Source organism: Phocoena phocoena, chromosome 3 (assembly GCF_963924675.1).
Source record: "Phocoena phocoena chromosome 3, mPhoPho1.1, whole genome shotgun sequence".
Classification (NCBI taxonomy): domain Eukaryota; kingdom Metazoa; phylum Chordata; class Mammalia; order Artiodactyla; family Phocoenidae; genus Phocoena; species Phocoena phocoena.
This window is the reverse complement of record NC_089221.1, coordinates 47,963,980-47,987,028: the sequence shown is the minus strand read 5'-3', so window position 1 is coordinate 47,987,028 and position 23,049 is coordinate 47,963,980. Positions and strand designations below refer to the sequence as shown.

The 23,049-nt window shown below is 37.7% G+C and overlaps 1 protein-coding gene across 1 annotated transcript; it reads left to right on the top strand.

Moving 5' to 3' along the window:
* The first annotated feature begins 476 nt into the window (after nt 1-476).
* On the top strand, nt 477-22,016 carry ELOVL7 (ELOVL fatty acid elongase 7). Its single transcript, XM_065874241.1, has 7 exons — nt 477-540; nt 7,684-7,874; nt 11,336-11,416; nt 12,310-12,366; nt 14,627-14,732; nt 19,626-19,762; nt 21,807-22,016. Exons 1-7 carry the CDS (start codon nt 477-479, stop codon nt 22,014-22,016), a joined length of 846 nt encoding a protein of 281 aa, XP_065730313.1.
* The last annotated feature ends 1,033 nt before the right edge of the window (nt 22,017-23,049 follow it).

Below are 23,049 nucleotides of genomic sequence, written 5' to 3'. Positions count from 1 at the left end.
AGGCCGCAACAGTGAGAGGTCCGCGTACAGCAAAAAAAAAAAAAAAAATTCTGGATCAGAGTATCTTTTCTGAAAGTTTGTCATCTTGACTTTCTTCTGGGTTTTTACTTCAACATTGCCATGGGAGGTACAGTCCATTCCTGACCTATATTGTTTCCGTAAAGGGAAATAGATGCTCCTACAACAGTTCTTAGAATCACCTACTCCTTTTGCATCTCGTACATAGAACATCAGCTTTTTGAGTGAATTAAGCATTGTCCTTATGATGAAAAGTCTTAAATGTTTGCAACTGCATCAGGGTTTAATGTGGTTCACTAATGCATTTACCCTAAGTTTGTTGTTTTGCCAGTTATTCCTATTAAATTTTTAATATTGTATTAGTAGAAACGGCTTTATTTGCATCCATAGATCATAAACACATCTCTTTTTTGTTTTACTGAAGAACCCATTGTAAGGGCGAGTAAATCCTGTGGAAAATGGCCTTCAGTGATCTTACATCGAGGACCGTGCGTCTTTATGGTAATTGGATCAAAGATGCTGGTAAGTAACCAAATTTCTTAACTATGGCTCATCCTTCTTTTTCCTGTCAGATTCCCATATTTAATAGGATTTCATTGAAACAGAACGAGAGACTTTGCAACTTAACACTCCCTCACTGACACCCCACATACTGATTTTTATTACTAGCTAATGAAGTGTCAAAGATTTCACTGAAGATATGTACAAAGATAGAGGTACACAGATGATGTTCATTACGATGTTTATAATAGTGAAGATAGCTTTAATATCCAAGGAAGGGAACTGGTTTTTAAATGATGGTACATTCCAACTCAGTAGCCATTAGAAGTGATTTTGGAGGCACAGGGCTCTTAGGCTTGATTCTGCCCTAATGCTCCTAAGGGAAATAACAGTTACTGCCAACAATGGCTCTGTCCAGGATGACTCTTGAGTGGGAAGGGCCGCAGCCTCCAGGGGCGTATCAGAAAGGATGGGGAGTGTTTCCTAGGGTAACCCCTGAGTAATTCTAGAAGGACCAGAGTAATTCTCCCCTTGCCCATTAGAAAAGTAAAAATCAATGTTGTTGAAGAACATTTAATGCCATAGCAAGAAGTTTAAAATACATTAAATGAAAGCAGCTTATAAAATACCACATGTATTTTTTTTGTGAGGGTTAGCAGTTATCTCTGTGTGGTAGGATTATGGGTAATTTCTATTTCCTTATCTATGTCTGTCTAGATTTTTTTTTTTTTTTTGCGGTATGCGGGCCTCCCACTGCTGTGGCCTCTCCCGTTGTGGAGCACAGGCCCCGGACGCGCAGGCCCAGCGGCTCATGGCTCACGGGCCCAGCCGTTCCCACGGCATGTGGGATCTTCCCGGACCGGGGCACAAACCCGCGTCCCCTGCATCGGCAGGCGGACTCTCAACCAGTGCGCCACCAGGGAAGCCCTGTCTAGATGTTTTTAAACCACACAAATGTATGTTGCTTTTATAACTACTACGAAATGTGTTAATAATATAACAAAGGTAATTTTTTTTTTTAAAATAGACAGGAATCAGCACATTTTAGAGCTGAGATGGACTTAGGTATCATGAAAGCTACCTCCTCATGTTAGAGTTGGAGGAGCTGAGGCCCAGAGATGTGACCTTCCCAACGTCATGGTCAGTTGTTAGCAGAAAAGATTAGAACCTATGTTTCCTGATTAGGATTAGTATTCTGACATTTCACATTTGAATTACTTTCCACATATTCACCACCATCACCACTTCAGATTAGTTCTTACCCATCAATTAGAAATCACATGTTCACCAAATCCAGGAGGAAAAGTGTCACCTCTTGATACCTACCATAATTGAAATTATATTCCAATTTACACTGATTTCAGGAAAGATACACTGTTTCATGATTGCTGTCTTTCTCAGTAGACTACTGAAGACTAATCTTATTTCACTGAAAAAGGTCCTAACAGTTTTGCCCCTGAAGAATGCCAAGGACCTGAAAGAGATCCCATAAATAAAGAAGCTTCACTCTGGTGAATGGAGAGTTAAGGGAATTTTTATATTTTCTCATTTTTTTTCTTAGTTTTTCAACTTATGTATGGTGCAGAGAATTGTAGGTTTCTTTAGAGGTCATCTTTCTCTGAAGGTTTACAGTATTTCTCATAAATTCAGTAGTTTAAAAACTAATTTTTTTGTTTTGTTCTAATGGTTTTTATTTATTTATTTTAAAAAATATGAATATTTTAATTTCTTTTCAAAGTAGAGGTGTAACTTGCTACCTGAACTCTCATGATTTAACCTTGAAAACCAAGTAGATTTGGGTACATTTTTAAAAATAGACCCGTTTGGAAGAATAGATCCCTTACTATCCAACTCTTGCTATTAACTATCCCAATTGCAGGAACCCAAGAGATTCAGGTAATCCATATCCTAACTCAGACGATGAGTATCTATATAGTGCTAGAAGTATAAAATGTTTTAAGATGAACTACTTCTGAATTCCACTTCCACTTTTATTCATGGGTCAACACTTTTTTTTTATTAGGAATACTTACATTGGAAAGCCCAGTAATATTAGGTCAGAAAAAGGAACGACAAAGGGGTGGAGGTGGTTAGGGAGAGGCAAGGAGAACCCTGGAAGCAGTGTTGCAAACAGTGCAGGGGGGAGGAGGGAAAGAGGCAGGTGATGGTACCTATCTGAAGCTAAGCTAATTTAAAGTCTTGAGAGAAGAGGAAGGGTAGGGGTGTGTAGTGAGAAGACCTAGATTTAAGTTCTGACACTACTGTGAACCAGCTAGGTGATCTTGAACAAAGTATTTATTGTCTGTGGGTTTCAGTTTCTTTGTTGTTAGCAAAACAGAGATGAGAATGGTATCCAGCAGCTACCAGACAATACGCATGAAAATGCTCTGTTGTTTGGGAAATATCCCTACACAACCGGTGGTGGTGGTTGATGACTGATAGAGCATTTCCATCTTCAAACACTTTTAATATAGCATATCATTTTTTTAAAAAGTTTCTCCACATTTTCTTTTCCTGTCAAAATCCGGAAGGGTTAAAATGCTTTGTGTTGAGATTTATAACTTTATGAGAACACTATCGCGTGTAACTGGAGAGGTTTTTTCCTTCTGCTTAGTGTGGTATCGATCTCTGAGAGCCATTAGGAATCATTTCTGGCCATCTTAGTCCGGTTTTACTTTGCCTACCCTCTGAAGGTCTGAGCCCATGATCAAGTGCCAAGAATTTCAAGCGTATTCTTGGCTTTGGCCCTAATCCTGAGTAGACTTTGGAAAACTTAATGATATTCATTGGTTTTCTGATTGCTAGAGAAGTGGTGGTCATGCATAGTTATTTCATGTGGAAAATTCCACAGCTACAGAATTTAAAAACAGTTTAATTAATACTTAAGCCATAAGAGGGTTTATTGTGATTCTTAGATATGAGATGTCAAACCTTGAAACAATGCTATAACATTTTTGTGTTTGTGTGTGTGTGGTACACAGGCCTCTCACTGTTGTGGCCTCTCCCCTTGCGGAGCACAGGCTCCGGACGCGCAGGCTCACAGGCCCAGCCGCTCCGCGGCATGTGGGATCTTCCAGACCGGGGCACGAACCCGTGTCTCCTGCATCGGCAGGTGGACTCTCAACCACTGCGCCACCAGGGAAGCCCTATAACATTTTTAATGTTTGAAAAGCAACTTTCCTTGCATTTGGATAATAATGATGATGACTTTTCAGACATAGTTGTGATTTTTTTGCAAGAAGACAATGTCTGAGTAAGATTTGCTGCCACTCTGAACCTTTAGTACTTCACAAAGTATGAGAGGTACATGTTTGCTTTTCCTTCCAGCTTCTTCATCTTATTGGTGCTTATACCTTTAAAAGGGTGTACTCTTTGAGCTAGTACATGCTACTTAAGAAGTGAACACACTCTTAAAAGTAGTTGGTGGAAAAGTTCATTAATATTCTATGTATGTGGCCCTTGTACTCTCCTGTACTCTCTCTCTTTAGAACGCTCTTAGAAAAGCATTATCGGGCTAGTAATAAGTCAGAACTTTGGTAATCACTGGGTCATGGGCTCTCAGACAGCCTGCCCTCCCATCCTCTGCCTTTATCTTGGTTCTGCTCATAACACTTAAGCCCAACTCCGATGCTAAATACAAGGTACATGAAACTCTCCCTCCCTCTCTAGGGAAAACAGAATTCACTTGACCCCTGATCCTTTTGTAATTTGTGGGATCACAGACTGAGGCAGAATTAACTTTAAACATTGTCGAGCAGCCCCCTCTACAACCTCCTTATGGAGTCACTAGCCACACCTGGCTTGTAGACGTCTCATCACCAGGAACCTCCTGCCTCACACAGAAGTGGGCTCCCTATTCAGAAAGGTATCACTGTTGCCAAGAGAGAAGGCAGGAACAGTGAGCAGTCATCAAAGTCGTGGACATATTAGGACTTTGAATTTTATTCGCTCAGCAGGGAGAGCTAATTTAAGCAGAGGAATAATCTGAGCAAAGCTTTACTTCTAGAAAGTGAATTTGGCAGTTGTATAGAGACAAGACATAGCAGATTGGGTCAGGAGGCAGGGAAATCACATAAAAGATTATTGCGGAGCACCTAGTGAGGAGTACTGAGGACCTCAGTGTAGGTGAAGGAAGCACTGAAGCCCTGGTTTATAACGTTGTTGGTTCATCACGGTCACCTTGGCAGCTTTTCTCAACATACAGATGCCTGGGACCCATGCCGAGTCTTTTTTTTTTTTTTTGCTATCTGGTTTATAAATATTCCAGAGGTGATTCTGCTGTGCTGACAAAACTGAGATCTGCTGAAATAATAGTAGCCGTGCTTACTGAGCAATTTGAGGTTGTGCCAGGCTCTTTACTCAAAATAACTCACTAAATCCTCTCTGAGCTACCTGCTGTTTTATGCCCAATTCACAGATGAGGAAACTAAGCACAGAGAAGTTAAGTCGGTGGCCTCAGGTCACATAACAAGTCAGTTATGTGAGAGCCAGGATCAGAGCGCAGACTGAAATAGGATGAAAAAGCTTGGTGTTTTGTTCTGTTATTTGCTTTGAAAATAATATGAAATTAAATTAGCTAGCTTTTCCTAAAAGATAAGATTTTTTTAAAAATCTGTAGAACTGGAAAGTCACACTCAGGATTCTTAAAAAAAGGTGTGTGCTTAAAATGTTAAATTACAGGAAAAATGATTTATTTAAATCATTTTTAAATAAAATGAGCCAGCCCAGCATGCGTTTCCTGGCTTTTTGTTTCTCCTACTGCTACCAGCAGAAGAACAGAAATATGATGTCATTTGATACCCGCGTACCACCCCTTCCCCCCTCCCCTGCCACCACTGAGCTAATGAAAGAGTACAATAAATATTTCTGATTCAGGAATTCCTTTGCTGACAAAAACAAAAGCCAAAAAAACTAGTTTTCCATCATGCCCGTGATGTCCATTAATAACAGAAACATTTAAAATTCCTTATAAAGAAAAAGAAAAAAATAAAAATCACCCATATTGTCCCCATCTGAAGGTGATAATGTTAACATTCTTCCAGAAGCCTTCTTTTAGTATTGGTTTTAAGTCTTTATTTCATTGGAGGTAAAAACTTGACCTATTAATATGGTTTATGATGTTCATATATTTAAGGTTTGGATTACCCACTGATGGAAAAAGTCCGTCATTTATAAATTTATTTTGGCAAAGGGCTATCTTTCCTAAACGGTGCTCCACAGAATGTTAGTTCCACAAGGTGTTAAATAGTATTCTACAAAAAAACAGGGCTACATGGCCAAGTAAGTTTGGGGAATGCTGCATACCACCATTCTCATCTTGGCAATTCACAACAAACATGAAGCACTAAGAAATCATGCAGAAAGGCACTTGTTTGTTTAACCTAGCATTTCTAGTAGCCTTTCCCCACTTTTTGTGGAAAGACTTTAAATAGCTTTCTTATATTGCATAGTTTGGGACATGCTTGGATAGCATACAAGGTAAGGCACAAACTCATTTTTCTCCCAAGTAGTCAGTTTTCCTATTTACTGAATCGTCTCTCCCTTCCTGCTTGCTTATGAGGCTTTCTTTGTCGTACATTAAATTCCTAAATATCTTGGGGTCCCTCCTAGAGCTGACTTTTGGCTTATGTATTATTTCGAGATAGGGCATCTGTCAGTATTTTTGAGGGAAGCACATTTGAGTATAGAATAAATCACCTTTAATAGCTACAGCCATGCCCTGGTATATCTGAGTATCAAATGTGAACTTTCCAGTAATAAAGTTGAGGCCAGGTGAGTCATCAGGTGTGGAGTCTACTGAAGAAATTTTTGCATTGGGTAGGAAGTCAGACTTGAAGGGATATGCAACGTTTTTTTGGTAATCGGCCACATCATTAGCAGTTTCAGTGGGCAAGGGCTGTATTCCCCCCACCCTTTTTCCCAATTAACAAGAATGATAGTACTTAGCAACCTAAGGTTAGTCAAGACTCAATTTTGAGTCAGATGTATTTGGAAACTTGTCCATACGTATTTTCCTTTACAATATTCTGGCTTCATGAGGCAGTTTAGTAAAATTATACCCGAACTACTTAAGATTATAGAATTATTCACATTTCATCTTGAGTTGCAAGTTTTAATTGATCTAATTCTCATGGCCTGGAACTAGCAGGGACCACGTGAATTTCTTTTTTACGTGGTTGTGAGGCTAGTACTTTTTTGTTTGTTTTTGTTTAAAATATCAGATTGATTAGCCCACATTTTGGACACCTAGAACCCACATTTTAGATACTTAAATGATGCTAAATCCCCTTTCAATTGTATGATACAGTATACAGAAAACTTTCCCCCAGTTTCCTTGGGGAAAGAAGAAAGTTAAGAAAAAGCAAAACCAAACATTTATATATATAAAAGCATGTCTGGATGGAGAAACTCTAACATGTTACTGGTGGTTATAGACAGATGATAAAAGTTTGCTGGGGGCTTCCCTGGTGGCGCAGTGGTTGAGAGTCCGCCTGCCGATGCAGGGGACACGGGTTCGTGCACCGGTCCGGGAAGCTCCCACATGCCGCACAGCGGCTGGGCCCATGAGCCATGGCCGCTGAGCCTGCCCGTCCAGAGCCTGTGCTCCGCAACGGGAGAGGCCACAACAGTGAGAGGCCCACGTATCGCAAAAACACACACACACACACACAAAACAAACAAAAAAGTTTGCTGGGTATCTTCTGTTCTTCAGATTCAACTGTGTACCCCTGGTAGAATGACCAGGATGAACTACATCCATGGGCTTGCTCCCCTGCCCTCTGGTTTCTGGTTCAGTTCGGTGACTGGAGAGAGAGGGAGGAGGGTGAGGCTGGGGTATTGATTTCCCTGGCCCCTTATTTGCAGGATTGCCGTGCTGGCTGAATCCCTCAACTGAAGGTCACAGCTCCTCACCATAGGGGCTCCTCCATATGGCTCTCTCCTGGGTTCTGGTAACCACTACCTCCTTTTGCCCTTTGAGCCTCACTGTTTCGAGCTCCATCACAATCCCTGGTGATTTCCCTTGGCACATCCTAAAAATAGCAGTGATCACTGACCAAATAGTCCACCGTCAGCATTAAGATCTAGGTGCTCACTTAAATACTGGTTACTGTCAGTTATCTCTTGGCTAAATGGATGTGCACTTACACCTTGTTTTTCTCTTAGATCCAAGAGTTGAAGACTGGCTCCTCATGTCCTCGCCTCTGCCACAAACTGTCATCCTGGGACTCTATGTCTATTTTGTCACATCCCTGGGACCAAAGCTCATGGAGAATCGAAAGCCCTTTGAACTCAAGAAAGCGATGATAACGTACAATTTTTTCATAGTACTCTTTTCTGTGTATATGTGTTATGAGGCAAGTGTCTTCAGTATTCCTAACGGGAGAATTTTGCCTGAGTCTTTATGTTTGTCTGTCATGATGTTTCTTGTTATGACTGTAAGGGTAACTCTCCAAGATTTAAGAAATTTCAGAAACTTAGCTCACTAGAGTAGATGTTTGTCAAAAAATTGTTACATATAGACCAGATATTGAACTCCTTAGAGGATCTCAGTATAGTCTGCCTCACAGGTGGTGAGAAAAATTAAGTCCAGGGACTTGCACGCAGTTAGCCATAAAAGATGATTGAATGAGTCCATAAATGTTAAATTTTAAGGAAACTCAGAGTTGGAGAAATTAGATAACTTACTCAAAGTACTGTAGGTGGTAAGTGGAGGACTGATATTTGAATCCAGGTCGGTCTGACATCAGAGCTCATCCTGACTCTAATGAGTTGACATCATCATGGTAGCAGCTTTGGGTTCTGCATGCCCTGATGACCTGTTAGGTGGCAGACTGTTTGGTTTGATTTAGCTGGGCTTTGTTGGGGACAGAGAACTTAGACTCATACAAAGCAGTAGGTGAGGGAAGCTGTCCCTTAACTGTCAATAAGAGAGGTGGAGAACTTCTAGGACCCAAAAGCAGACTTATGTATGCTCTCTCTCCCCTCTGCTGATTACAAGTCTCAGCCATCCTCCCTTACCTGCTTTTCTGGGATTTCTTGCTTCTCTTCCAATGCTGGTTGGCTTCCTCATCCTATTCTCCTTACTTACTTCCTCTGCAGCATAGCCTATGCTTCCTCACAGCTGGGTCCCAGGAGGGCCTCGCATGACCTCTCCAGCCTCTCTAGACACCATGGCCTCTGCACATGCATCCTTCCAACCTGATTCCTGCCACGGATCCGCCTGATCAGATCACCTTAAATCTGCTCTGGCCTCATTTCTCACGGCCTTCCTGAAGTCTGGACTTCCTTTGCTGCCTTCTACTTTATTTCCAAAATTAACTCACAGGTCACCTTACTCTCCTTTCTGGAGCATAAGCAACTGAAAGGGAAGGAGTAATAGAATAGAGCTAGGGAGCAGAAAAAATACATGCTTTGGGCAAGTTATCAGAGATAGGATATTGCCTACTATAGGACAGTGCTAAGAACAGACCTGGAAGCCAGGAGACTAGGGACTAGTTTGTCCCAGTTGCACTACTAACTAGCTACCTGATTTTGAACTAGTCATCTAAATACTCTGGGCCTCACTTCTCTCATTTTATAGAGTCAGGATTGACCTTGTCTCTCAGATCCCTTTATGCTCTGTGTCTGGTTGTACCATTGAATGTGATGTCCCCAAATATATTTCTCTGCAAGGAATCCAGTTATAACCAGTAAGTTTTGGTTTCTGTTTTAGCAATTACAACATAAAAGGTTTGAGAATATCTGAATCTGAGAGTTTCTATCTCCCATTAACCAGTAATACTAGAGTAACTTATATGCAGTTTGGGGGATTTTTACCTGCCAAATATAAATTATTACTCTTCCTTTGTGAAAGCCTAAAATATAGACATATATGTCAAAAGCTCTGCAGGCTTTTGGAATGTTCTTAAACTTAATATCAGGAAAGCATTAAGTTCTACTTTCTATTTAAACAAAGACTTTTGACAGCTGAGCAGCACATCACCTCCAGGACACATTCAAATGCATGGTTTATTGGGTGGGGCACAATTACATTTGCTCTACAGAGTGAACCCCTCTACTAGGGATGTTAGGGCAAATATGAGTAAGGTGAGAGGAAGTACATCAGACTAAAGGAACCCACATGCCTCATTTTATAGTGATGGTTTGAGTGTGCTAGTTACTTGGCACCAGTCAAGAAATAAAGAGAGACCAGTGAAGACCCTGAAGAAGGCTACATCCCACAGCTTCTCCTATTTGGTGCAGCACTTGTTTGGCATAGGGTAGCATGGGGAATCAGTCATCCCCATCTGAGTGGATGGACTTAGAGTGTTACTTGCATCAGTCAGAAGTGAGTCTAAGTGCAAAAGAATAGGAAGATGCTCACTGACAGATCAGGATTTTGTAAAACAGATTTAACTAGTTCTGTACCACATTCCCTTGTTCCTTTGAGAAAATTCATTGACGTGTTTTTGTAAGATACTTTTCTCACCCATGATATATGTCTTATACTTTTCTGAATCTTAATTCTCAAGATTTCATAATTTACCAAGTTAATAGTGTGATTAATTTATATTACAAATCAAGCTAGGAGCTAGTATCAATCAAAAAGGATAATGTTTTTAAATACCACAGTGTAAGTAGTTTTTCTTTCTCCTTCATTTCTTTTCTTTTTACCATTAAAATGTCATTCTGATTATGCCTCATAAACTTTTGCCTTTAGAAGTTAATTTACTGTAAAGTTGTCATTTCAGCTTTAACAGTAATTAAAAGTGCAAACTTGTAATGTAATAGAAAATGATATAATCCTTATGCTGAGAAAGAAGACATCCTAGGGAAGATGTTGGCATTCAGGAGAATAGGACTCCAGAGAAGAACTGGTCATATTGTCAGAACACTAAATTAAGCCAGCCATTTAATATAAATGTTAATTTTAAATTAGAACCCTTAGTTTTTCATTTTCAGGTACTGTTTTAAAAGGAGACCTTACCACCGTCAAACTGAAAGAACGTCAATGTAATCTTTGAGTTAAGGTCCAGATTTATCAACAATAGACTTTTTCTTCTCACCACTAGCCTAAGGTCACTTCGTGGGTGTGTTGGAATTAAGGCTTGCCAGACTGCACTTTCTTGTTAGTATTTTCATCTCTTACTTGTCATGTGAATCCAAAGCAAAATTAATACGCGAGTCTTGTATTTGGTCGATCTTGATTTAAAAGCTATGGACTATCACTTCACGTTACATCCACTAGCTGAGATAGGAAAAACCCAGTTGATGCAGCCATCAGATGAGTACATTGAGAAAGCTGCTTTGCTCATTTATTTGTTGACTAATTGCAAAGGCTAGAAATTATCAGAAAAGACTGATTTCAGACTTAGTCACCCCTTTGAGAGTACACAGACATGTGCACAAGCACATAGAGATGTACATAAGGTCAAGCACTTACCAGTATTCGCTGTTCAAACAAAACATTCTTAGTATTTTGTTCTCCACTATATTAGAATAATCATTCCAAGAAATAGGTATTTTAGTTAGTACACAGTTTATATAAATGTGACTTTAAAATTTTGAAAACTCTTTTTTTAACATCTTTATTGGAGTATAATTGCTTTACAATGGTGTGTTAGTTTCTGCTTTATAACAAAGTGAATCGGTTTGAAAACTCTTGATGCTTTGATATCAAGCGAGTTCCTGGTTTGTAATTGTTCTAGCCCGCCTTTCCTTCTGCACTGACTGCTGACTCAGCTGAGAATGTAATGAAGAGACATACTCAAAACTACCTTCATTGTAGCCGTTGAGCAAATATTTCCTTCTTTAATATGCATGTGCTCTCTTGCAGTTTGTGATGTCTGGCTGGGGTACAGGTTATTCCTTTCGATGTGAAATTGTTGACTATTCACACTCGCCTACAGCATTGAGGGTAAGTTTCTTTTTGGAAAAACTTGTAACACAAAATCAACGTTAAAACTTTTTGGACTCTTTGTAAACACTGAATGTGAAATCAGAATTAGTAAGTGACTCAATTATCAGAATATATGTGTTGAGAGAAAAAGCTAAAAGTTACAAGAAAAAAAATCAAAGAAATTCAGGTGTGTAATTTTCTGTAAAATGAAAACTGGTGCTTTTCTTTGTGAATTTCTTGGATTTAAAAGTAAATTTATGTCTGGTTCTTCAAAAAACAGAATTACCATATGACCCAACAATTCTACTTCTGGGTATATACCTAGAAGAATTGAAAGCTGGGATTCAAAGAGATATTTGTACGCCAGTGTTCATAGCATTCTTCACATTAGCCAAAAGATGGAAGCAACCCACGTGTCCATCAGCGGATGAATGGATAAACAAATAGTGGTATATACATACAATGGAATATTTTTCAGCCTTAACAAGGAAGGAAATTCTGACAACTGCTACAATGTGGTTGAGCCTTGAGGACATTATGCTAAGTGAAATAATCTAGGTACAAAGGGGCAAACAAATACTGTATGATTCTGTTATACGAGGTACACAGAGTAATCAGATTCAGAAATAGGAAGTAAAATGGTAGTTGTCAGGGGCTGGATTCACCAATGGGGACTTACTGTTTAATGGTTACAGAGTCTCAGTCCTATAAGAGGAAAAGAATTCTGTGGATAGACGGTGGTGATGGTTGCACAAGAATGTGAATGTACTTAATGCTACCAAACTGTACACTCTAAAATGGTTAAGATCGTAAATTTTATGTAATGTGAATTTTGCCAAAATTAGAAAAAATAAAATTTTCTTCCATGTAAAAATAAATAAATAAATTCATATCTATGTGTGTTTCTGCAGATGGCACGCACCTGCTGGCTTTATTACTTCTCCAAATTTATTGAGCTCTTAGATACTGTGAGTATATGATCACCACATTTGGTAAATGTTTGATGTTTCAATGAGAGCAATAAACTGTGAGTGTACAGTTGTCTTATAACTTTGGTTATCTCTGTTCCTCAGGCAGACCTCATATTATCTTTTACTTTTTATTGTCAGTTATTTTAGAGAATAGGATAAACTTATTTTTCAATCTTTTGCAAATGCCAAAAGATTTTCTTCTATATCAACCACCTGGTTAAGATAAGAATGTAACTAACACATATACTACAGAGCTATGTCTCTATATAGATGGATGACAGCTGTTTTGTGAAGTAAGTTCAAGAAGCAAAGAGCAGAGAATATGTTGCCTTTGGTTCTTTATAACAAAGCACTGTGTCATCCATACTCCTTTAAGAAGATAAATGCTTCAAAATTCATAAACTTATACTAGAATGTTAGCTTTTCCCTGGAATATCAGTAATTTTGGTAACATCAAAACTATTTCCATCTGCCTTTCTGAAGTCCGTGTTTACTGGTCTTCTCCCTTCCTGAGTATCAACTCTGACTTTGAGTGGCTAGGCCTGGGAGAAGCAAGTACCATGGATTAGGATCCATGATGAGAGGAGAAAGCCATGCGCCTTTATTTCCAGAAACAAAGGAAAGCTGGCTATTTATTTTGTTTTTGTGGCATGTGGATCTCATTTATCTGGAATCAGTTCGGGGCCTAAGACTGACACTTGTTTTCTCTCTTCAGAATATATACCACTACACTTCTGGTAGCAAATTTCAGTATGCTTTACCTTCTCAGCTGGCTATACGTAATGTTAGAATTAGAAAGGAGAATTTAGTGAGTGTAGAATCCAGTGGTTCTCAAACATTAGCATGCATTAGAATCACCTGGAGGACTCATTAAAAACACGTGTGTTTGGATCCCACCCGCAGAATTTCTGATTCAGTACGTGTTCGATGGGGCTCAAGAACTGGCATTTCTCTCAAGTTCTCAAGTGCTGTTATTGCTGTTGGTCCAGGGTCCACACTTCAAGAACCCCTGCTGTAGTCCAGTGGTTCTCAACCGCTGTGGTGCTGGAGACCTAACTGCGTTAGAAAACAAAAACCTGGGCCCTGCCCCCAGAGATTTGGTATCAGATGGTCTGGAGTTAGAGACCAGGCATGGTTATTTAAAAACAAAAAACAGACCTTCCTGGTCACTGTAATATGCAGACAGGGTTGAGAACCACTGACCTAGCCTGGAGCACTAAATCTGAAGAGAAATGGAAGCCAGAAAGTTACAAGACTTGTCCAGAGGAACACCACTACTGACTAGGACCTAGGACCCCAGATTGCTGGTTTATGGCTTTTTCTGTTGCACCGTGTTGCCTTCCTCCACGTGCATAAGCAAAAGCATTTTGACTTCATCGTTCCTGCTTTGCATGTTCTCAGTTTCAGCTTCCATAAGGAAACTTGCTGCTCTGTGTTCTTCCCTGAACCACATTTCTCAACTACTCTTAGGAACGCTTTTGTTTCTGCTACTCTGTTTAGTCCTGTACTTAGAAGTCTAACTCATCACTGGTCTTCTGCATTTTGAATATTTTTGAACATTTAATTCTGCTTTTGAATATGTTTTTGAACCCCCCCCCTCCACAAAGCCTTCCTCTTCTACCTCTTTGTTTGTCGTTTCTGTAAACCACTGGATACATTCAATCTGGATGGTGCCTCTGTTGCCCTTCTCATTTTTCCCAAGCTGCTTTGCTTTCTTTTCCACCCTACTTCCCCAATTAACTCTTCAAGTATTTCCCTCTTCCTCTTTCTTTAATAATAATTTGCTAACTTCAGATTTGCTACAAGTCCTCTTTTAGTTTGCTTAATCCCTTATCTAACTTGGTAGGATGTGTTAGTTAGGGAGCAGTGTAGAAATTCAGTCCTAGGACTTAAGAGTCTCTGCTTCCCCAGATATTTCAAAATCCACGTGGGTTTTTTTTTTAAACCAGTAACATTTTTTCAGTAATTTTTGGTCATATTCTTCACTTTATATCTTTGATTTTTAAATCTTCATTCAATATCTTTTCACCTTTTTATTGATTCTTGCATGACTAGGCATCGTACCCAAGTTCTCTCATACTTATTAGCTTTTGAGCTGCCTCTTGGAGAATCAGCTGCTTCTACAGGCATTCTGTAAGGCAACTCTTTCAAAGCACATTACAACGTGGAATAATTTGCACTTTGCCAATAGTTTTGTAACACTAGATAAATTATTGCATGATTTTATATGAACTTGATTTTCTTTAAATTATTTCAGATCTTTTTTGTTCTGCGTAAGAAAAATAGTCAAGTGACTTTCCTGCATGTCTTCCATCATACCATCATGCCATGGACCTGGTGGTTTGGAGTCAAATTTGCCGCAGGTAGCCAAGGGAGAGTTGGGATCATGTGTTACAATTGATTACGTTTCTGTATGCTATAAGCATAAATTCTGTCCTTAAATGTGATTTTAAAGAATCTCAAAACATCAAAGAATCACTTTGATCAAACTTCTGACTTTCATTATCTGAAACATAAACATAGGACTCCTAACTAGATCTCCCCTCCACCCCCCAATACTCTTTAATATGTAAGACCTTTAGGTATAGTCTTCTACACATATCCTTTAGTTGTTTTGTTTGGATTTTATTCTTGTCCTATATAGTTCTATAACTATTTTTAAATAAATAATTAACAAACAAATAAAATGGCAAAATCCTTGGCTTTATAGGAATATAGTTAGATAACTTATTCCTTGTGTTTCTAGGAAGTTAGAATGTTTATCTCAAGTTCCATGTCTTCTTTGCTTTCAAATTTCCAAAAACTGATACACATCCCAATCCCTAATAACGCTGTAAAGATGTGTCGAATTGCAGTTTCCCACCTTCCCTAAACATCCTACCATAGTAAAGGATGTTTTGATATTGTTTTTAGGTCAAAAATAATTTAACTCAAAAGCTTGGCAAACAGGTTCTTTAGTTGGTTTTGATTTTATGCTTCTGAACATCTAGAATATGAGAATACAGAAAGGTAAGTAATTTTACCTATCATAAATTTTTAAATAAGTGATATCCTGAAGGATATAGTCTTACTAGCAAAAGTTGTTTGGGGGATTTATGTATGCTAGTTTTTTCAATTTAAGAAGTCTTCATGTCAGCCTGCAGCCCATACTAGACAAAGCTTTAACATTTCTGTGAAGAGCTCACCTCTATTGGGTTTTCTGACTTGGTAAGACTGAAAGGAAAGAGAAATCACAATTGAGGAACTCTTGTTTGAGTTTTAGACTCTCTAGGCATGGGGAAAAATTCTGCATGTCTCAGAGCATGAGGGGACATGGATAAGCTAGTGGCTAGAAGAAGATGGCAGAACCTAGGGGAGCTGGAAGGGCTGTCCCTACCTTGGCCTAAGGGCATCAGATTTTCCAGCATGTAAAGTAGCTCCTTGCCCAAAATTGGCATTTATCTGTTGAGGATTTTTTTTAAAGGAAATGTAGTTGTTTTTCTTATAATGTATATGTGTTAATTTAAAAATTTAACTCACATTATAACAAGATAGTCTCATCTGTGTCCATTTTACAAATTGAAGGTAGTTATATTATTTAATCTCCATTATTTTTCTTTGCTTTCTGTGTTTTTATTTTCTCTCACGTGTATATTGTGCCTCTCAGTTCTTTCTACAGTGGTATTTCTTAACACTATTTTTTTTGGTGAAAATTAGAAAATACCTAAACATCCAGTAATAGAATGGTTATGATGTCTTGTGTTTATAATTGTGAAATGCAAATGATATTGAAAGACATTTAGCTCAAACTTTTGTTAAGAAGCTTGGCTCCTAAATTATCAGAAATAGATGGCTATTCTTACTATTCTGTTTTTAAAGTATGCTAGACAAGGTATTTTCACACCCTTAGAACTTACTTATTCAGATTTCTTCCCTGAGACCAGATTATTCTATTACAACACTGAAAAATAAATATAGATTAAAAATGTATAGGAAGACAATACCCCAAAAACAGTGATTTAGAGAAATCGACACAAAAGTGGTCTAGTTTGAATATCTGTTGGTTCTATAATGGGAAAAAATAAATTTTATTTGAAGAATAGAGTTGAGCATTTTTCTAGTTTCTCTCTTTGAGTCCATTGATAGTCTGGTTTCCATTTAAAAAACAAGCAATGCTTTCAATAATGAACATTTAAACGTATAATATTCCTCAATTTTTCAATGTTACCATGTACATTAAGCACTTCATAGTGGATTCATTGTCCACACCTCAATTCCCCGTCGGCTTTACAAAATGTAAGTGGTAGAAAATAATGTTTTCTTCTCTCTCATATGTTCCATGAGTTGGCACTTCTGCTCAGTCTCATGTGTGGAACCTAGTAAACCCTTGTACAGCACACCTGGTATCTATTCAGTGACAAGCACAGCAACAAGAGCTGAGGTATTCCCAGAAGTGTGGTGTGGCATTGGCTTTCATTCCTAGAATAAAACTGTCCAGTTTAAACTGTCCTTTCAAAAACTTGAGCACAGCTGATATCTATCTAGTATTTAATTTCCTGTTTGCCTGTTGTACTCCTCCCTGGGATAATAGCAATCCACCTTTTCTTTTGAACGTGATGAAAATATTTCTGAGGCAGGTTTTTATATTAATTATGTATATACTCCTTCCCAGAGATATGGAGAGTTGTGATAATTACCCAGGTGGTTCCTTTATTTTTTTTCCAAACCAAAGGAGTAAAATGTGATGGTACTAATTATAATTCATCCTGAGATGTTTGCTTTTCAGAACTATTATGAAGAAGAAAACAAGCTTAGAAAATACTTTATTAGAAAAGCCTTCCAAAGAAGATATGAAAAGCATTACTAATTAAAATGTGATTGTTCTGTGAACAAACATTAAAATAACTTATCAGAAAATAATCATTACTAGAGAAAATAAGCAAGTTAATTTGATTTGATAGCTTATTTTGATCAGTAACCCTTACTGAACACTCTTAGCTACACTAGTGCTTTGTTAAATTCCTGTCCGTAGAAGCCTCATTTTAGGACATTTAAATGGTGAAAGTTTCTGAGTGGAAAATAGAACTCTTCTACCAAAAACTGGGAGAGGTGTCTTGGTGAGAAAGGCTCAGTCGAATGTAGTTCATTATCAAGCATGAAATAGATTTCCTGTGTATATGTAATTGTGAGACAAATGGACTTGAGAGGTATTTGGCTTGTCCCCATGTTAAGCAACTTGACTCCTAATCTATTCTATTTTTAAATTAGCCTAGAAAAGGTGTTTTCATACCATACTAATTTATTGATTCAAGTTTCTTTTGGGAAATAAGACTAATCCAAATGTAAATAATAAAAGCTGGGAGGTTGTTAATAAGCTTCATTAATTCAGTTTCTTCTGACTTGAAATTTGTGATAATTACAGGATTAGCTGAAATTTGATTTACTTAGGAAAGTTTATGAAGCACAGTATAGCATAAAAGAGACTTTAGGGGAATATTTAAACTACTTAAAAGTAATTATTTAAAACAGGTATTTTAAGGGTGTACTTTGGCAGTGGTAGTATTTAGAAGTATTTAGAAGAATCTAGCATTGCTGCAATTATGAATGATTTTTTAAAAAAATAATTATTTCTTCCATGAAACAATTTGTATGACATTTCTCCTTAGAAGATTGTGGTTGAAGTAATAAATTTGTATTTTGCTTTAAACTTTCTATAACTCATAGTGTTCATGGATTCAGCCCTTCCTCTAACATAGGCAAATCTGTGAGGTTTTGCTTAATTTCTGAAATCAAAGAATATTAGAATAAATAAAATAGCATATTTTGGAGAAAAATTTAAATTCTAGGTCAGTATTACTAAGCTGAATCAGGCTGTGCATAAAGAATGAAGATTCTTCAAGATTGTGCATCTTAGGAAAGAGACACTAGGGAAGAGTTTTGGTTTTTTTCCCTACCATCAACTGAACACTCTGTTACCCCTTCCACTGTACTACTGATCCAGCTAAAGACAATTGTAACAATTTTTGCTTATATTCCCCCCAGGGTCCTTTTCTTCTATTCTAAATTGAAAGTGATCAGTGGGAGATGTGGTGAGATTAGAAGAGGAAAACCAGGATAGGAAGGCACAATTGATAATAGTCAAATAGAAGCAGTAAGGAAAGATGATTTAACAATTAATAAATGTTTATTTTGGAAAAACAATGATTGATTAAAGCAAACTTAGGACAGCTTGGTAATGAAAGCCAGTGGTTTTACTGCCAAAATTTTGTGGCACTTGGACTTCCCTGGTGGTTCAGTGGTTAAGACTCCATGTTTCCACTGCATACTGCAGCGGAACAGGTTTGATCCTTGGTCAGGGAAGTTCCGCATGACATGCAGTGCGGCAAAAAAAAAAAAAAATTGTGGCACTAAAAGTATTTATGGAAAACTATTGAGAATGGAAAAAGTTAATTTGATTCCACACAATGTTATGTAAAATAATATTCTTAGTGGCTTTATTCATAATAACCCAAATTGAAGACAACTCAAATATCTTTTAATGGGAGGATAGATACATTGTGATGCATTTATATCACGTAATACTACACAGCAATAAAAAGGCAATCACATGGTTGAATCTTAAAAACAGTATGTTGATTGAAAGAAGGTAGCCACAAAGAATACATCCTGTGTAATTCTATTTATATGAAGTTTTGTAACAGGCAAAACTAATAGTTGATGATGGAAGTCAGAATAACAGTTACATTGGGAGGAGTATGTTCTTGGAAGGGGCACATGGGAACTTTATGTGGCATCAGCAATGTTCTATATCTTGAATTTGGTGGTGGTAACATAGGTGTATACATGTGTAAAAAGTCGTCAAGTTAAAAAAAAAATCATCAAGTTGTACACTTAAGATTGGTGTACTTTGTGTGCTTTATATATGTTAATTCTCACTAAAAATGAATTTGATTACTATTACTTAGCAATATATTATATTTAAAAGGAAGTCAACTTAGTTTGTTAAAGTAAACCCAAATCATAAGACTATTTTCAGGTTAAGATATCACAGAATAAAGTCATGCTAGTTTATTCTACAAGATTTGTATTTTAGTTTTACTAACTGGATGTATTATCCAGCTCCCTCCAATTTTATAGCTATTTAACAATAGTGATATTTCATATATATTTTTCTTCCTACTAAAATTAAAGAAATAATTATATTAAAATTTCCGTTCAGAGAAAAATATGTCTCATTTTAAGGAACAGTGCCCCTATTTTACAATATTTTTTTCCAGGTGGTTTGGGAACATTCCATGCCTTTCTAAATACAGCTGTACATGTAGTCATGTATTCCTACTATGGACTGTGTGCATTGGGACCAGCCTACCAGAAGTATTTGTGGTGGAAAAAGTATTTGACATCATTACAGCTTGTGAGTAATTAATTTTCTTTAAAACCAGATACTAAACTAAACTGGAGTCCCTTGTCTTCCTTGTAAATGAGGATACTAACTAAAGAGCAAAGTTTACAAAACACAGGGATATAAATTGTCTGGCCTCTTACGGCATCCCCTCATTGTCCTTTCTTTGTTATGTGAACTTTTGTCAGGAACTTTATTGAAAGCAAAGCCTATTTGGTAGTCAAGAGGCTCAGACAACTAAACTAGCGTGTGTATCTTTATACTATTTTATGCATTTATATAAAATAAAAATATTTATGTTCAAAATTATGTGAACCTCATTATACATAATATTAACTTAGAAGTTAGACATTCCATATTCTAGGTCTAAATGACCTTGAGGGAATGTAACTTTGAGAGGATTATGAGCCTTCCTGTGTGCCTGCCTATCTAGTCCTAACATTTATAAGTCTATTTTTCCTCCAACTAGTAAAAGTACTGTGGGAATTAAAGGTGTAGAATGGTGGTGTAATATACATATTGACAAAAGTGACAACACCCTAAATAACCAACCATAAGGAAATGAAGAAGTAAATTATTTTAATTCCTGCTTGGGAATATTACAAAGTCATGAAAATTATTCACAAGTCCTTTCTTTTTTAAGCATTTTTTATGATTGTAAAGTAATATGTCCTCATTGCAGAGAAATTAGAACATCTATACTGCATATAGAATTTTGTATCAGGCTTTTCTTTCACTTAACATACTCTTAAATGTTGTAGAAACTTTTTAATAATGTGGAAAAATACTTATATAGCAAAAAGAATACATGTTGTTCATTATTTTTTCAAATATGTTGATAATATTTACACAAACACACCTGCATAGAATGTTGAGGATGCTGCTTACACTTTCTAAGGTTTCATTTTCTCGTCTGCAAAATGAGAGGAATAATTGTATCTACTGCACAAGAATGTTCTAAAAGTTCCTTAAGATAATGCAAGGAGGGCTTCCCTGGTGGCGCAGTGGTTGAGAGCCCGCCTGCCGATGCAGGGGACATGGGTTCGTGCCCCAGTCCGGGAAGATCCCACATGCCGCGGAGTGGCTGGGCCCGTGAGCCATGGCTGCTGAGCCTGTGCATCCAGAGCCTATGCTCCGCAACGGGAGAGGCCACAACAGTGAGAGGCCCACGTACCGAAAAAAAAAAAAAAAAAAAAGATAATGCAAGGAAAGCTGATGATTATAACAGGAACAATGTGAAAATCTTAACTATGGTTATAACAGGACAGATTGTGGGTAATCATTATTTATTTTTATGTATAGATTTTTATTTTCCAAAATTTCCACAGAACGCATGTTGCCTTTTAATCATGAGAAAAAATATATCCAAAAAATCTGGATGTTAGCCCAAAACATGTCCCTTTTAAGACTGTGTAGAACGTTCTAGAACACAGAGCCCTTGGGCATCGCTAGGAGGGTCACCAATGCTCTCTCACTCCTTGCAGATTCTCTGCTGCAGTTGGCAGATAGGATGTATTTTTTATCTATGACGGTGGAGGACCGGTGGCAGATATGTGGACTTAGCGATGCTTTGGCTCCTACAAAATAAGCGGGGCTCTAATTAGAATGTTTTTTTTCCCCTCCCCACCAACGGAAATATCCAGTCTACCAACAGGACAGAATGTTTGAAATCAAACTGCCCTAGAAAATTAGGCCATAAGGTAGTGGTCCTGTATGCATTTCATCAGTCAAGGACTCAAGCCAGAGACTGATGGTTCTCTGAGTGTGAAAGGGCTGCTGCACTGCCCTGCTCCAGGGACATTTACATAGCTCCCCCTGGAGCTGTGCACTTTGGCAGGACTGAATAGTAGTTCCAAATTCCCATCTGCATTTTGACATTGTTCCACCCACTGTCATTCCCATAGAGGCTAGATTGAAAGATAAAATTCCCTGTCCAACAGTAGCCTGGATGTGGTTGGAGAGTGTTTAAACATAAGCAGACAAAGAATGCATTAAATAATTGCTCCATTGTGACTCTTCGTAGCTAAACAATACTTTTCATTCTTCCGTCTGTTAGGTCCAGTTCGTTATTGTCACTATACACATAGGCCAGTTCTTTTTCATGGAGGATTGCAAGTACCAGTTTCCAGTCTTTCTGTACATCATTCTGAGTTACGGGTGCATCTTTCTGCTGCTCTTTCTCCATTTTTGGTACCGTGCTTACACCAAAGGTCAGAGGCTACCCAAAACAGTGAAAAATGGAATCTGCAAAAACAAAGATCACTGAAATTCAAGCACAGCATAAATCTATGAATAAGACTGATATCTTGTCTTCCTTGACAATCAAGAGATATTTCCATGTGCAGTGCATTTTGTATATTTTTCAAAACCAAGAGCTTGTATTTTTATGATAAGTTATTGGGGTTTCTGATATTTGCGAGCCCAAAGCTCCCAGATAACAGTCTTCTGATAATTAGAGCCTAAAGCAGCCAGTTTTTCAGCTGCTTTTAAACCTAATCTAAAGGTTTTATTTAACACATTTTGTTAGATTGAAAGAAGGATGTGAAACAGTAGAGTACTCTTCAAAGAAGTCCAGTATAGATGAAAAATATCGTTAGATATTTTGAGCACGGACAGAGATCCATGCCGTACAGTAGATTCCTTCTGCCGGGTCTGGAAACCTTTGACTGTGGGCTCTGGCTTTGTTGCTTGTTGACTATATTCAGAAGACACTGTATTTACTCTAAACTTAAATTCGCATTCTGAAGAGCTAATAGGGTGAACGTTAAGTGTATTTTTGATCAGTTATCATTTAAAATCACTAATGGTAATTTTTAATGGATCTTTCGAGTAGCCGGCACCAGTTTTGCTTGTAAGACTTCCTCACAACGCTTTTGTTGTGTAAACTGTTTAAAAGTGACAATCCTTTAGGGTAATACATTGATGCACTTGAAACTAAGGTTAAGTTATTATTTTGAAAACAAGGTGATTTGTTCTGATGGCTTAATGAACACTTTGCTATCACCATTTTGCAATGAACTTTGTATATTTCGGGAAAGAGGTGAATTTATCAATGGAAAAAATAGTTGTCTGTGGTGTTGTAATGTCACTTTCTCATATCACGGTTTAAAGGATTATCTTGGTTAAATATATATTGGTTAGATGTGTAAATGTTCATGTCACTGGCACACACTAAATGATTTTAGACCACCCAGGGATGGGTTAAGGGTGGCTTGTGAAGCGAAGATTTGGTGATAAGGGTCTCTCTCATAATGAGAGAGAGCAAGAGAGAGACTGTATAATAGTTATTGTTATAGATT

Bases quoted from the DNA above. Each gene is read 5' to 3' on its own strand.
- ELOVL7 (XM_065874241.1), top strand. From the start codon at position 477: ATGGCCTTCAGTGATCTTACATCGAGGACCGTGCGTCTTTATGGTAAT. The intron at 11,417-12,309 runs GTAAGTTTCTTT...GTGTTTCTGCAG, and splicing joins ACTCGCCTACAGCATTGAGG to ATGGCACGCACCTGCTGGCT. The intron at 14,733-19,625 runs GTAGCCAAGGGA...ATTTTTTTCCAG, and splicing joins TGGAGTCAAATTTGCCGCAG to GTGGTTTGGGAACATTCCAT.